Source organism: Drosophila teissieri, chromosome X (assembly GCF_016746235.2).
Source record: "Drosophila teissieri strain GT53w chromosome X, Prin_Dtei_1.1, whole genome shotgun sequence".
NCBI classification, from domain to species: domain Eukaryota; kingdom Metazoa; phylum Arthropoda; class Insecta; order Diptera; family Drosophilidae; genus Drosophila; species Drosophila teissieri.
In genome coordinates this window covers 3,437,162-3,450,090 of record NC_053034.1, presented here as the reverse complement: position 1 = coordinate 3,450,090, position 12,929 = coordinate 3,437,162, and the positions used below count along the sequence as shown (strand labels likewise).

General features: G+C 43.5%; 1 protein-coding gene across 6 annotated transcripts in view; it reads left to right on the top strand.

Annotated features, from left to right (window-relative positions):
• LOC122624511 (neurobeachin) overlaps window positions 1–12,131 on the top strand; it is a 162,253-nt gene extending 150,122 nt beyond the window's left edge. For 2 of the 6 annotated variants that reach the window (XM_043804117.1, XM_043804116.1), the window contains exons 23-30: window positions 626–1,564; window positions 4,503–4,612; window positions 7,523–10,400; window positions 10,463–10,636; window positions 10,748–11,011; window positions 11,071–11,267; window positions 11,401–11,552; window positions 11,725–12,131. In XM_043804117.1, coding sequence (XP_043660052.1) covers window positions 626–1,564; window positions 4,503–4,612; window positions 7,523–10,400; window positions 10,463–10,636; window positions 10,748–11,011; window positions 11,071–11,267; window positions 11,401–11,552; window positions 11,725–11,815 — 4,805 coding nt within the window. In that variant the 3' untranslated portion in view covers window positions 11,816–12,131. Of the gene's footprint in view, window positions 1–625; window positions 1,565–4,502; window positions 4,613–4,968; window positions 5,137–7,522; window positions 10,401–10,462; window positions 10,637–10,747; window positions 11,012–11,070; window positions 11,268–11,400; window positions 11,553–11,724 lie in introns of all 6 variants that reach the window. The other 4 variants (XM_043804120.1, XM_043804119.1, XM_043804115.1 and 1 more) reach the window with 3 other exon arrangements.
• Window positions 12,132–12,929: the final 798 nt, after the last annotated feature.

The following is a 12,929-nucleotide window of genomic DNA, read 5'->3' as shown; positions in this document are numbered from 1 at the left end:
TTTCGGCTTGTTTCCGCATTTAGTTTTGTGTTATGTGTTTTTTGAACAGCTGAACAAAGGTTTTTTTAATGGTAGATGCCACGCGATGAGAGTTTTTTATCAATCCACCTTAAAGCCTACGACCAACCACCCCACCAACCACCGCACTATAACCGCTGGACCCACCTTAATTCCCCTCTAGAACGGCTCCCATGTGCGTGTGTGTGTTTCCTTTCAAAAAGTAAATCACCTCTCCCACATAATTATTCCGTATACTGTTTCCCCTTCACCCACCAATCCATACCCAGCTCCCCTTTTACCACAATCTTTATATATATATATTCCATATATATATGCATACATATAATCACTAGCTATTAAGAACACAAAAATATCTCATGTCTGTTCCATTGTTGGAGATACTATTCGGTTTTATGTTTCCTTTTCTTTGTTCCGTTTACCGATGATTTCATTTCACGCTGCTTTTTCGGATTTATTGTACAAAAACTACCATAAACTAAAATCAAAAAAAAAAAATGAATTTAATCGAAAAACTGATTATGAATCAACCAACGTATACCTCGCCATTGCCTCACAACCCGCCCTTTAATATGTGTGTAAATACCATAAAAAAATGCAACTTTAGAAGCCGCCAGTGCGCGTCCTTTGTTCCCCCAATGGTCGCATCATGTTTACCCGCAATTCCTGCCCGAATCGCACCAGAATCACAACAGCAACATGCAACACCAGCAGCAGCAGCAGCAACAGCAACAGCAACACTACTACCAGCAACAGCAGCAACAGCAGGTTGCCCACAATCATAGCCATCATCACATGACTGCTGCTTACTACCAACAGCAGCAACAGCAGCAGCAGCAGCACCAGCAAGTTGCAGCAGGACAGCAGCAACATTCGCCCACTCCCTTGGCCACACATTCGACCAGCTCCTCGGCCAGTTCCACGGCCACATCTCAGCCAGCGTCGAGTTCCTCGCTCTCCAGCCTGGCATCCCAAAGTCAGCAGCAATCGCATCGCCAGTTGCACAAGCAGCAACAGCAGCAGCAACAGCCACATTACCATCCACATCAGCCGCACTATGGATTGATCAACGGCCACCAGCAGCATCCGCAGCTAAATGGTAAACATTATACCGAAAATGGATCGACGGCGGGATACCATCCGCATTCGCATCCACATCCGCATGGTGGTTATATGCGAAATGGAGATGCATCCACTGTGCAGCAGAATGGTATTTCGGACTATCAGGCAGTGGGTCTGATGAATGGGCATGGCTCCGGTGGAACGGGCAATAACAATAACTCCAGTATAATGAACAACATGCGAAATCTGCGAAATGGCGGACCTAACTCATCATCTTCGCCACTGGGAAACCATCAAGGAATCCCAGGTGTTGCAACAACGGGAGCTGTTAATGCAAATGCTGCTGTTGGTGTTGGCATGAGCGGAGCCGTGGGTGTGGGCATGGGGGGCGTGGCAGGGGGCTTGGATGGAGGCGTGGCCTACAAGACGAGCGCCATAAATAATAATTACCGCTACAATGGACGCAACGCATCCTCTGGAACAGGTATCGCTCGTTCGACTGTCGTAGAGTTTATCTAATTAAAACTTCGCAAATCTGCCCAACTATCTATGTCGATCTGTATCTGTATACTTTAATATGTATTCTATATGTCTGTACATCTTAGCTTAAATGCCATGTTCCACTGGAAAGTCATTATAAATTTGTTGAATGAGTAAATTAGGGCTCAGAATTAAACTAACAATGTATTTGAAATTTTGGACTTTAAATCGTTTTAATTTTCAAGATGACCATCCAAGTGGAACAAGGTTGTAGCTCTTTCTATAAATTTAGCTGCTAGATTGTTGCTCACTTTCTTGTCTTTCCTTGCGATTCGTTACAATTTGATTAGTTTTCTATTTTCATTTTTGTCGTTTCCTCTGCCTTTCATTTCCTTGACTTTCTCTATTCGTAGATGTGTGTGTATTTATATAAACGATATATAGATATGTATAATAAAACACGTCCACATACAAAGACACACTGAAATGTACTGAGACATGAATTTATGTAAATATTCTAAGCCAACTCTTTGTAGTGATTTTTACCTATTCGTTGGATGTGCGAATGTGTGTGTTTATGAGTGTGGGTTTGTGTCTGTGTTGCGTACAAACACACACTCATTGTTTAGGGCTTAATAGAATGTTCCTTTTCCGCATTTTCTCTTAGTTTCGCTTTTAATTGGTTTCTCGAATATATCCATTCTCGCTTCAATTTAAAAGTTAAATTTTACAACGAGGTAACATAAAAATCATAAATTTTCCTCAGCTTTTTATTTGTTTTTTTAGCGTCAGCTTTGCAAACGTATTAAGTAAATTCTTTTGCGCATTTTCGCCTGCTCAATCACAGCAGTTTCCTTGATAATTTTTCCCATTTTCCTTCGTTTACCAAGAGTTTTGATATATTTTTCTGCTGCACATTGCACCATCCATTTTGATTTGAAATTCGGAAAATTGCCAACCAACCAATCATATTTTCTAGCTTGAAAAATGTACATTTTGATGCTTGTTTTCGCATTTGTTGCGAACAACGCTTAATTGCCTTATTGAGGAGGGTTTTTAATTGGGGTTCTGTCTTCATCTAACGTGTGTGGAAAATAGCAAAAACGATGTAATGGCTAGCCCCGACTATGGTATCCAAATATGCTTTCAAAAACTGCAATCTATCTTTGTAAAACTCGCACATGCACACAGTGACAGCTAGAAATTTTTTGACATGTTCAGGGCTCGAGGATGTTCCTCCTCTTTCTCTTTGTTCCCTGGCTGCTGCCTTTTTTCCTCGTCATTTTTGTGCTGTCAGCTGAAATTCATTTCATTTATCTTCATTTGCAATACACTTACACACTTACAGACCATGCACACACACACACTCATAGGCAGAGCTGAAAGCTGGAAAACACCACCCACTTTCCCACCGGCAATGAAACATAATTCGTTAATTTTACATTTTATGAAAATGAATTACACGAAAATTATACAATTTGCCATTCATACACATTGCTCAGTGCCTGTGTGTCTGTGTATCTGTGTGAGTGGGCAAGTGTGAGTGCGCATAAAACATTTCGCAGACAGGCCATAAAACGGCATTCGGCACGCCTGCATTTTAAAAATGGTAAAAATTGCCATTGGACATGGTCAGGGAAAAGACCGTGGAAAAGAAAGCGGAGAAAGCACGAAAAAATTGGTTGCCAGCTGCTGGCTTTTATTTTTACTTGAATTTCCAAAATACTCTGTAAAGCGAAAAAGTTCCACTTCAAGAACTGGGTAATTAAACATGAGTAGGTCAGCTCTAAAAATAATATATTAAATACCACAAAATAACATAATCATATTTAGTTTCGGATTATTTTGCCTTTATGGGGTCAGCTTTAAGGTAATAATCAAAGGACATTCCCTGGGCATAGATCCTTTCAACGCGACATGGCGGTGCAACAACAACATTTCCATTACGAAATTAATGGCAGCGACAAAAATGTAAATTAGTCTCACCGAAAAATACGAAAAACGAACACACAACAGACTGGGAAAAACTTTCGGATAATTTATGAATGGACAAGAGGGAAAAATGAAAAAAAAAAAAAAGTGGGAAAACAGTTTGTACAACTGTTGGAGCCGATAACACGCTCCGACTTCTGTACAAAAGTAATTTGTGACCAGCTCCCTTTGAACCTGTCTGTGTGTGCGTGTGTGTGAAAGTGGTAGTAAGGGCGTGGCAGTGCATGAAAATAATTGCAAAATTAAACCGAAAAAAAATTATAAAAAAAGAGAAAATGAAATAAGGGAGCGAGGGAGAAAAGCCGAGGGCACAAAAGTGTAGCATCCTTAACAGGGCCCACGAAAGAGATGGTGCAAATGAATGGGGCTATAGACAGAGACAGAAAGCACGTGTCTTCCCGGGACAATCATAAATTTCAATTAAGCCAGATCAGGACAACAGTTGAACAAGGTTAATTTGCGAATAAAAGCCAGATAGCCAAGTCCAGGAATACGTACAAATTATTAGCTTTTGTCTGCACAGGCAAATGGGCGGCACTTTGGAAATTTGGTGTTTCTGTATTTTCTAGATTTCGAAAAGATAATCCAAACGCAGAGCGCTTTTTTCGCTCCGCACTGATTATTTGTAAAATTAAGTTTGAAATATTTACAAGAATCCAAGAAAATATTCATATTTTTCTGCGCACCAATATGCTTAATCCTCTACAACACCTTTGTGTGTGTGTTTGAGCTTAAGTTTGTTTAACATTTTACGTTCTTCGTATATTATTTGATTTAAATTCTTCAGTTTGTTTACAGCTTCGTAAAGTAATTTCTACAGACTTCTACTCTAGTATTGTATTGTAATTGCAACAACAAATTTCAGTAACAGTAAAAATCCAAAAATTCAAATGCTAATCCTTTTATTATCGTTTCATTTTTTGCGTCCATTTTTGTGTGTTTTTTCTCAGGTGGTCGACAAATCCAGGACAGTGACTACGAAATAATTGTCGTCGATGAGAACAATCCATCGGTTTTGGCGGATAATGATTCACATTCCAGTGGACCACCATCCATTAAGGTGAGTTGGTATTTCCCATAAAAATAAGAAGTAATGAAAACAGAGTATTTTTAATTAAGAGAAAAGAATGTTTTAAAGTACGCAAGCAAATATTTTGCAAATTCTCTTTTAGACAAGCTTTGAAAGTGATTTCCCTTTATTAATATTACATTTCTCAAAAGTTTACATTTTTTTTTGTTGAGAAGTGTGGGTATGAGTGCGTGTTGCATGGGTGAGTGTGGTAAGATTATGTGTGTGAGTGTGTGCATCCTTGATTAGACTTAATTCATAAGGAAAAAAACAACTATATTTCATTTGCATGCGCAACGAAACTAAATTATTTGTATGCAAATCAATCACAACGAAAAATGTCACAGGCCAACCAGACAACAACAATAGCAACTACAACTACTACAACAACAACAACCCATATTACCAACAACAACACTAAGACTACAACATCAAACGCTCCAACAGCTACAATTAAAATTCAGCAACAACCATTGTCACCACCAAAGCCGTTGGTGCCACAAAAATTGCCAAAGGTAAAAAGATCCCAAAAAGCTAGAAAAAATACAGATCAAAATCAGCAACAATTATTGCAACTGCAACGACAACAGCTTTTGACAGTCAGAAATTAAAAAAAAAATATATATAAAAAATGTACCCACCCACTGCACCAATTTGATAACAAAAAGAAAACACACGTACAGCTACAAATACATTTGACGCACTCAAAAAACACCCCAAATTTCTGTACATTAAAAATGAAAACTCACATTTCGGTTTCATTTTTTCATTTTCTGCCCCATTTATTGCATTTTGATTTTATGTCTGCTTTTCGTACAACTTTAATTGCTGTCCCAAAATTCTGTTGCCAGTACCCATTGTTTATCCATAGTACTTTTGTCTGTAATTTGGTTGCCAGTATTTGCCTCTCCTATTGACATTTTTCGAAGCGTTACCAATCGCAATTAAATATCATAAATTTCGGTAGTATATTTCAATAAAAAATGCTTTACAAAATATTAGTTGGCTTTTAAAAATCAGTTTGTTTATTTTGTGGTAATAATAGTTCAAATGTACTTAACCCTAATCGAGGCTTTATGACATGAGCTAAACGTCAATCATTTTCGTAATGACTTATTCATTAATATTATCCAATCACTAATTTGCTTTGATTTGACATTTAAATATGTTACATTGATTTCTTGGCCATGAGCTTGCAATTAAGTTGGATCCATGTTTCATTTTGTAATCTCCACCGACAAATCAAGGCACTTAATGAGTCGCAAATGCACGCCCAGCCACCCAAAGTGCTGATAAAACCACCTTGTGGCGCCCGAAAGTATGCATCGTTGTGTGTGTGAGTGCTTGTGATTTATCCCATTTGCGTTTGTATATGTTAATGTCTGCGTATGTCTTGTGCAATTAGTGATACATAGCTGTAAAACACACACTCTTACACTTAAACTCACTCTCACATAGAGCACTTCTTGGCTTTTATCGCTTTTTTGGGGTAAACCCCGGAGAGCCCACCGTAAACCCCACACCACACCCGCACACCCTAATGAACTACTACTAGACTCGCATTATTTATGCCCCCGCTCACTCACTCACACACACACACACACCCAGTGATTAGCTGTCATTTGTGTGTGCGTGTGAGTGTGAGTGCTAAGTGCAATGCTACCTCTCTCTCGCTCTTAGGACAACCCCCTTCGCACGTATAATACGTATACCTCCCCTTAATGAATGCGTGCATATATCACAGTTGACAAGATTGGAGACCCCGGAATGAGGCATTGGTTTTTGGGGGTGCGTGAGGGGAAAGAGGAGTTGGAATTTTTGGGTGCTCAACTAGGAATACGGACACCGCAACACTCGTGAAATCGAGGGCAAACAAAGGCGATTGATTTCGTGTTGATGACAAGCTGATGCCACACGCAACAGCTGGTGTAGGTTTTGGGGTTTTCTGCAGCTCAAAAACCACCCTAAAAACCCCCCAAAATCGCCCCATAAAAGTACGTATGGTACTCCCTTGAGCGGACGAAATACGGACAAACGGACACTCGTTGGTGTCTGACAGCTGACATTTGTCAAACGCTTAACAAAATTTGTCATATGCCATGCGTGTTTCATTCCGCACCATTCCGCATCGTTCCATTTCGGTGCGTTCCATTTCGCCTGCCTAATGTCCTATATTCTACCAAAATCAGTAGGTTTGAGTGAATCTGGACTACTTTTATGCAAATCACTTGACAAACTGTCGCCGCCATGGACGCCGATGAGTGACAGTTGTTGAATAAACAGGGGAACCAGAAGGGGAATTTTGGGTGGCAAAACAGGATAGCGAACGGATAGGCATTGGGGGTTAGGTAACGATCCCGGTTCGAGTTGATGACAAATGCATGTGTTGACAAAACGGACGGACGGGGGCAGTGCTGCTTGGGAATTTTGATTTATAGTCCAATGTGCATAATTAATGTGCAAATGATAGGCATACATCAAGACCCTCGCAAACACTGCTCACATCAGATCGCCCACACGCACATCCACAAGCGAAGGAGTGAGGTAGCGAGAGGTGGTCTGCACTGAAAGTAGTATAGCCATGAAGTTAAGAGATTGGATATAAAAACGATGACACTAGAATCCTTCATGTTACTTGTGCTATTTTGTTAAAAAGTTAATATACCTGAAAGTGTATTTTACTTTAATTGTACTATACTTGCACTTTGCTGACAATTTTAAACTGTTCGAAACTTCATTGCCGTACTAGTACATTATTTTGCCAAGTGTAGTAGAGGGAAACCCACGTCCGAAATTGGGAACCCATTTGATTGCTCTTCTACCGAAGTCCATGCATATTTTGATTGCCTACTTATTTTCATATCTCCTTTCACCCTCTAAAAAAATATAAATAAATCCCAGAGCGTGGATTCGGATGTGGGCTCCCTGAACATGAACTCCACGGAAAACGAAGTGCCCGAGGTGGAGTCATCCAGTGAGATCCTTATCGATGACCACAAACCGAGTCACTCGAACGACGAAAGCTGGACGGATGTGAATCTCAACGAGGATGCCGCCGTTCAGGCGGCAAGTGCCGGAATAGTTGTGGGTTTGGTGGATAACGGAGGTAATGTTATAGCCGACAAACACGATCCGTCGCATCACAACCAACAACAACAGCAGCAGCAGGCGGGGATTATGGGTCAGCAGCAGCAACATGGATCACTTGGTCATTCGGAGCGGGGTGACAAACCCGATTCGGAGATTTCGGTGGTGCGAGTGCCTGATGGTTACGGTGGCGCTGGATCGAGTGGCGTGAATTCCGGACAAGGTCAGGGCGTTCCATCCAATCAGCGTCCTCGTCCCGAGGAGTTGCCCATGAAGGCGCCCGCCTTGGTGGCCCAGTTGCCGCTCACCACACCTTCGCGAGAGGCCAGTCTCACCCAGAAACTGGAAATCGCCTTGGGACCAGTGTGTCCGCTGCTCCGTGAAATCATGGTGGATTTTGCTCCGTTCCTTTCCAAAACCCTAGTCGGCTCCCATGGCCAGGAATTGCTGATGGAGGGCAAGGGTCTGACGACCTTCAAGAACTCGCATTCCGTGGTGGAGCTGGTCATGTTGCTTTGCTCCCAAGAGTGGCAAAACAGCCTGCAGAAGCACGCAGGGTTGGCCTTCATAGAGCTAATCAATGAGGGTCGCCTGCTGTCGCATGCTATGAAGGATCACATTGTGCGAGTGGCCAATGAGGCGGAGTTCATCCTCAATAGAATGCGAGCGGACGATGTCCTTAAACATGCCGACTTTGAATCGCAATGTGCACAAACCCTTTTGGAGCGCAGAGAGGAGGAGCGAATGTGCGATCACTTGATAACCGCCGCACGTCGCAGGGACAATGTGATTGCCAGCCGCCTGCTAGAAAAGGTGCGAAACATCATGTGTAATCGTCACGGAGCCTGGGGCGATTCCAGCTCCACATCCAGTGGTGGCGCCATCGTTGGAGCGGTGCAAAAGAGTCCCTACTGGAAGCTGGATGCCTGGGAGGACGATGCCAGACGTCGGAAACGAATGGTGCAGAATCCGCGCGGATCCTCGCATCCACAGGCCACTCTAAAGGCGGCTTTGGAAAATGGAGGACCCGAAGATGCCATCCTGCAGACCCGCGACGAGTTCCACACCCAAATAGCCGTCTCGCGGTCTCATCCATCGGGTCAGCATAATGGTGAGCTACTGGACGATGCCGAGCTCTTGATTGAGGATCGGGAGTTGGATCTGGATCTCACGGGTCCCGTCAACATCAGCACCAAGGCGAGATTGATAGCCCCCGGACTGGTGGCACCCGGCACCGTCTCAATAACCAGCACTGAAATGTTCTTCGAGGTGGATGAAGAGCATCCCGAGTTCCAGAAGATCGATGGCGAAGTTCTAAAGTACTGCGACCATTTGCACGGCAAGTGGTACTTCTCCGAAGTGAGGGCCATCTTCTCGAGGCGTTATCTCCTGCAAAATGTGGCCCTCGAGATCTTTTTGGCCAGCCGTACGTCAATACTGTTTGCCTTTCCCGATCAGCATACAGTCAAGAAGGTAATCAAGGCCCTGCCCCGTGTGGGAGTGGGCATCAAATATGGGATACCGCAAACGAGGAGAGCATCAATGATGTCGCCCCGCCAACTTATGCGCAATTCGAACATGACCCAGAAGTGGCAGCGTCGCGAGATTAGCAATTTTGAGTATCTAATGTTCCTGAACACGATCGCCGGCAGGACGTACAACGACCTAAATCAGTATCCCATCTTTCCGTGGGTGCTGACCAACTACGAGTCCAAGGATTTGGACCTCAGCCTGCCGTCGAACTACAGGGATCTGTCGAAACCGATTGGCGCACTGAATCCATCGCGCAGAGCCTATTTCGAGGAGCGTTACGAGAGCTGGGACAGTGACACAATACCGCCCTTCCACTATGGCACGCATTATTCCACGGCAGCATTTACGCTAAACTGGTTGGTGCGCGTGGAACCGTTTACCACCATGTTCCTGGCCCTGCAGGGCGGCAAGTTTGATTATCCGGACAGGCTGTTCAGCTCGGTGTCGCTGTCGTGGAAGAACTGCCAGCGTGATACGTCGGATGTGAAGGAACTGATACCTGAGTGGTATTTCCTGCCCGAAATGTTTTACAATTCATCGGGCTATCGGCTGGGTCATCGCGAGGATGGTGCCCTCGTGGATGACATTGAACTACCACCCTGGGCCAAGAGCCCCGAGGAATTCGTGCGCATCAACCGCATGGCACTGGAGTCAGAGTTCGTGTCCTGCCAGCTACACCAGTGGATCGATCTGATCTTTGGTTACAAGCAACGCGGTCCCGAGGCCATTAGGGCAACCAATGTGTTCTACTACTTGACATATGAGGGCAGTGTCGACTTGGATGGCGTCTTAGATCCGGTGATGCGAGAAGCGGTCGAGAATCAAATCCGCAACTTTGGCCAAACGCCCAGTCAACTGCTAATGGAACCGCATCCGCCGCGCAGCTCTGCGATGCATCTATCGCCTATGATGTTCAGTGCGATGCCGGAGGATCTCTGCCAGATGCTCAAGTTCTATCAGAACTCACCAGTCATTCACATTTCGGCCAACACCTATCCGCAACTGTCGTTGCCATCGGTGGTCACGGTAACGGCGGGTCATCAGTTTGCGGTGAATCGATGGAACTGCAACTACACTGCCTCCGTCCAGAGTCCCAGCTACGCCGAATCGCCCCAATCGCCGGGATCCAATCAACCACTGACCATCGATCCGGTTCTGGGTGAGTTTAACTAGGTTAAAAGCCTTTTTGACAAAGTGTTACCGATTAATTGTCTTTCTCAGCTGTTCATGGCACCAACAACAATAGCAATGCGGCCAGCCGACGTCATTTGGGCGATAACTTTAGCCAGATGCTCAAGATACGCTCCAACTGCTTTGTTACCACAGTAGACAGTCGATTCCTAATCGCCTGCGGATTCTGGGACAACAGTTTCCGGGTTTTTGCCACCGAAACGGGTAAGTTGCGATTTGCAGATTACGCTCTATTCGTTTACTTTTATTTAAGCAACTAACTTTAAAAGCTACTTCATAACATCCAAATTTTTGAATTTGTTTGTATTGTTACAGCGAAAATCGTGCAGATTGTATTCGGTCACTTTGGAGTGGTGACGTGCATGGCACGTTCCGAGTGCAACATCACCTCAGACTGCTACATCGCCTCCGGATCGGCAGACTGCACGGTGCTCCTGTGGCACTGGAATGCCCGAACTCAGAGCATTGTGGGCGAGGGCGACGTGCCCACACCTCGGGCCACCTTGACGGGTCACGAACAGGCGGTGACATCGGTGGTGATTAGTGCCGAGTTGGGTCTAGTTGTCTCTGGATCATCAAGTAAGTATTTGTATGGTGGAGAAGGGAAAGAAGGGCACCAACGGGTAATCTCTTTGCAGATGGACCCGTACTTATCCATACCACTTTTGGTGACCTATTGCGCTCGCTGGATCCACCCGCGGAGTTCCATTCCCCGGAACTGATAACCATGTCCCGCGAGGGCTTCATTGTCATCAACTACGATAAGGGCAATGTGGCCGCCTACACCATCAATGGCAAGAAACTGCGCCACGAGACGCACAACGACAATCTACAGGTTAGTTATTTTCTATGCCCACATATTCTCTGGTGAGAAGCTTAAATGTAGAACTGAATTCCAGAACTGAATATTTTCCATTGACTGACTATTCCACCAATAAAAACTAAATTTTGATTTTTGCTACTTTCAGTGCATGCTACTGTCGCGCGATGGTGAATACCTGATGACCGCCGGTGATCGCGGCATCGTGGAGGTGTGGCGCACCTTCAACCTAGCACCACTTTATGCCTTCCCCGCCTGCAACGCGGGCATTCGATCCTTGGCCCTCACCCACGATCAGAAGTAAGTGAAATGCACCAGTTTCCTCAAACTCATTCGATTCCCATTTACCCAATACATTATAGGGGGTTAATTGTTTAAAAGGTTTATTTAAAAGCGGTTTAATTGGCTTAAACTCTGTAGTCCCTTCACTCTCTTACCCTTCTTCCACTTCTTCTTCTTCTCTCTTATGTAGATACCTTCTGGCCGGACTTTCGACGGGCTCGATCATAGTATTCCACATCGACTTCAACCGCTGGCACCACGAGTACCAGCAGCGCTACTAAGTTCGGACACTTGAACATTCCAATAGCCAGTTAACAGAGGCGAAGGAAGCGGAAGCGACAAGTGACACAGAAACAGAAACGGAAATAAAATATAAAAACGATCGCAAAGCAACTACAAAGTACTTACAAAAAAAAAAAAAAACGACGCAAGGAGAGCGAATCGGTTTTTTTCTATACAGACCTTTACAACTCTAGGCTAGTAAGCAAAACTATGTTTTTTTTGTCTAGTATTAATTGTGCATTAGTGTGTGTTTGGCCCATGAAAGCCAGTGAAAAAAGAGTAACAAAAAAAAATAGAGAACGGAACAGAACAGAAGATGCGAGGATTTTTTTTACTAGAGTTAACGAAATGTATGTTAAGTTATGGCAAAATGGAGGAGGACAGAAGCAAATGCAAAGGCAAAACCAGTAGAACGTGATGGAGGAGGAAAAAGAAGTTGGCAGCTTAAGTAAGTAGTTGAAATAAGACAAATGAAGTTAGTGTTTATAAAACGCAATAAGCAGTTAATAAATCTAAACCTAAAGCTAATTCCACATGCATTATAATACCAACGTAGCAAAAGTTCTCATAAAAATTTAAAGAAAACAAAACGAAACGCTGCGCAACGCAAAAGTAATGGGAGAAAATAATGAAACTAAGCGGCCAAAAAAGGAGAAAATGGTAGAGAAAGCAGAAAGCCAATTTTTAATTATAGCGTTAGTTCTTTGTAACACACACACACACACCCACACACTCTGCAAACACAGACACTTCATAAACAGAGAGAGACACACACACACACACACACACAAGGTAACCAAGCAAGGACAATGCCAAGGCAATAAAGCTGATAAATGGAGCGGAAAGAGGAGGACAGAAGAAACAGGAAACGGAAGAGATGCAAACAGCGGATACGAGATATTTTAGTACACACACGCATATGTATTTGTAGCTAAACTAACACACTCAACTTAACTCCAAAAAGCGCTAACTAAAATCTAAACAACAACCTAAATTATCAACACTGCTGAGAGCCACAGAAAATAATAAATATACAAAAAGAAACAAACAAGCATATATAAAAAGAATTTTATATACATATATATATATATCCGCCGACGGAAGCGGAATATG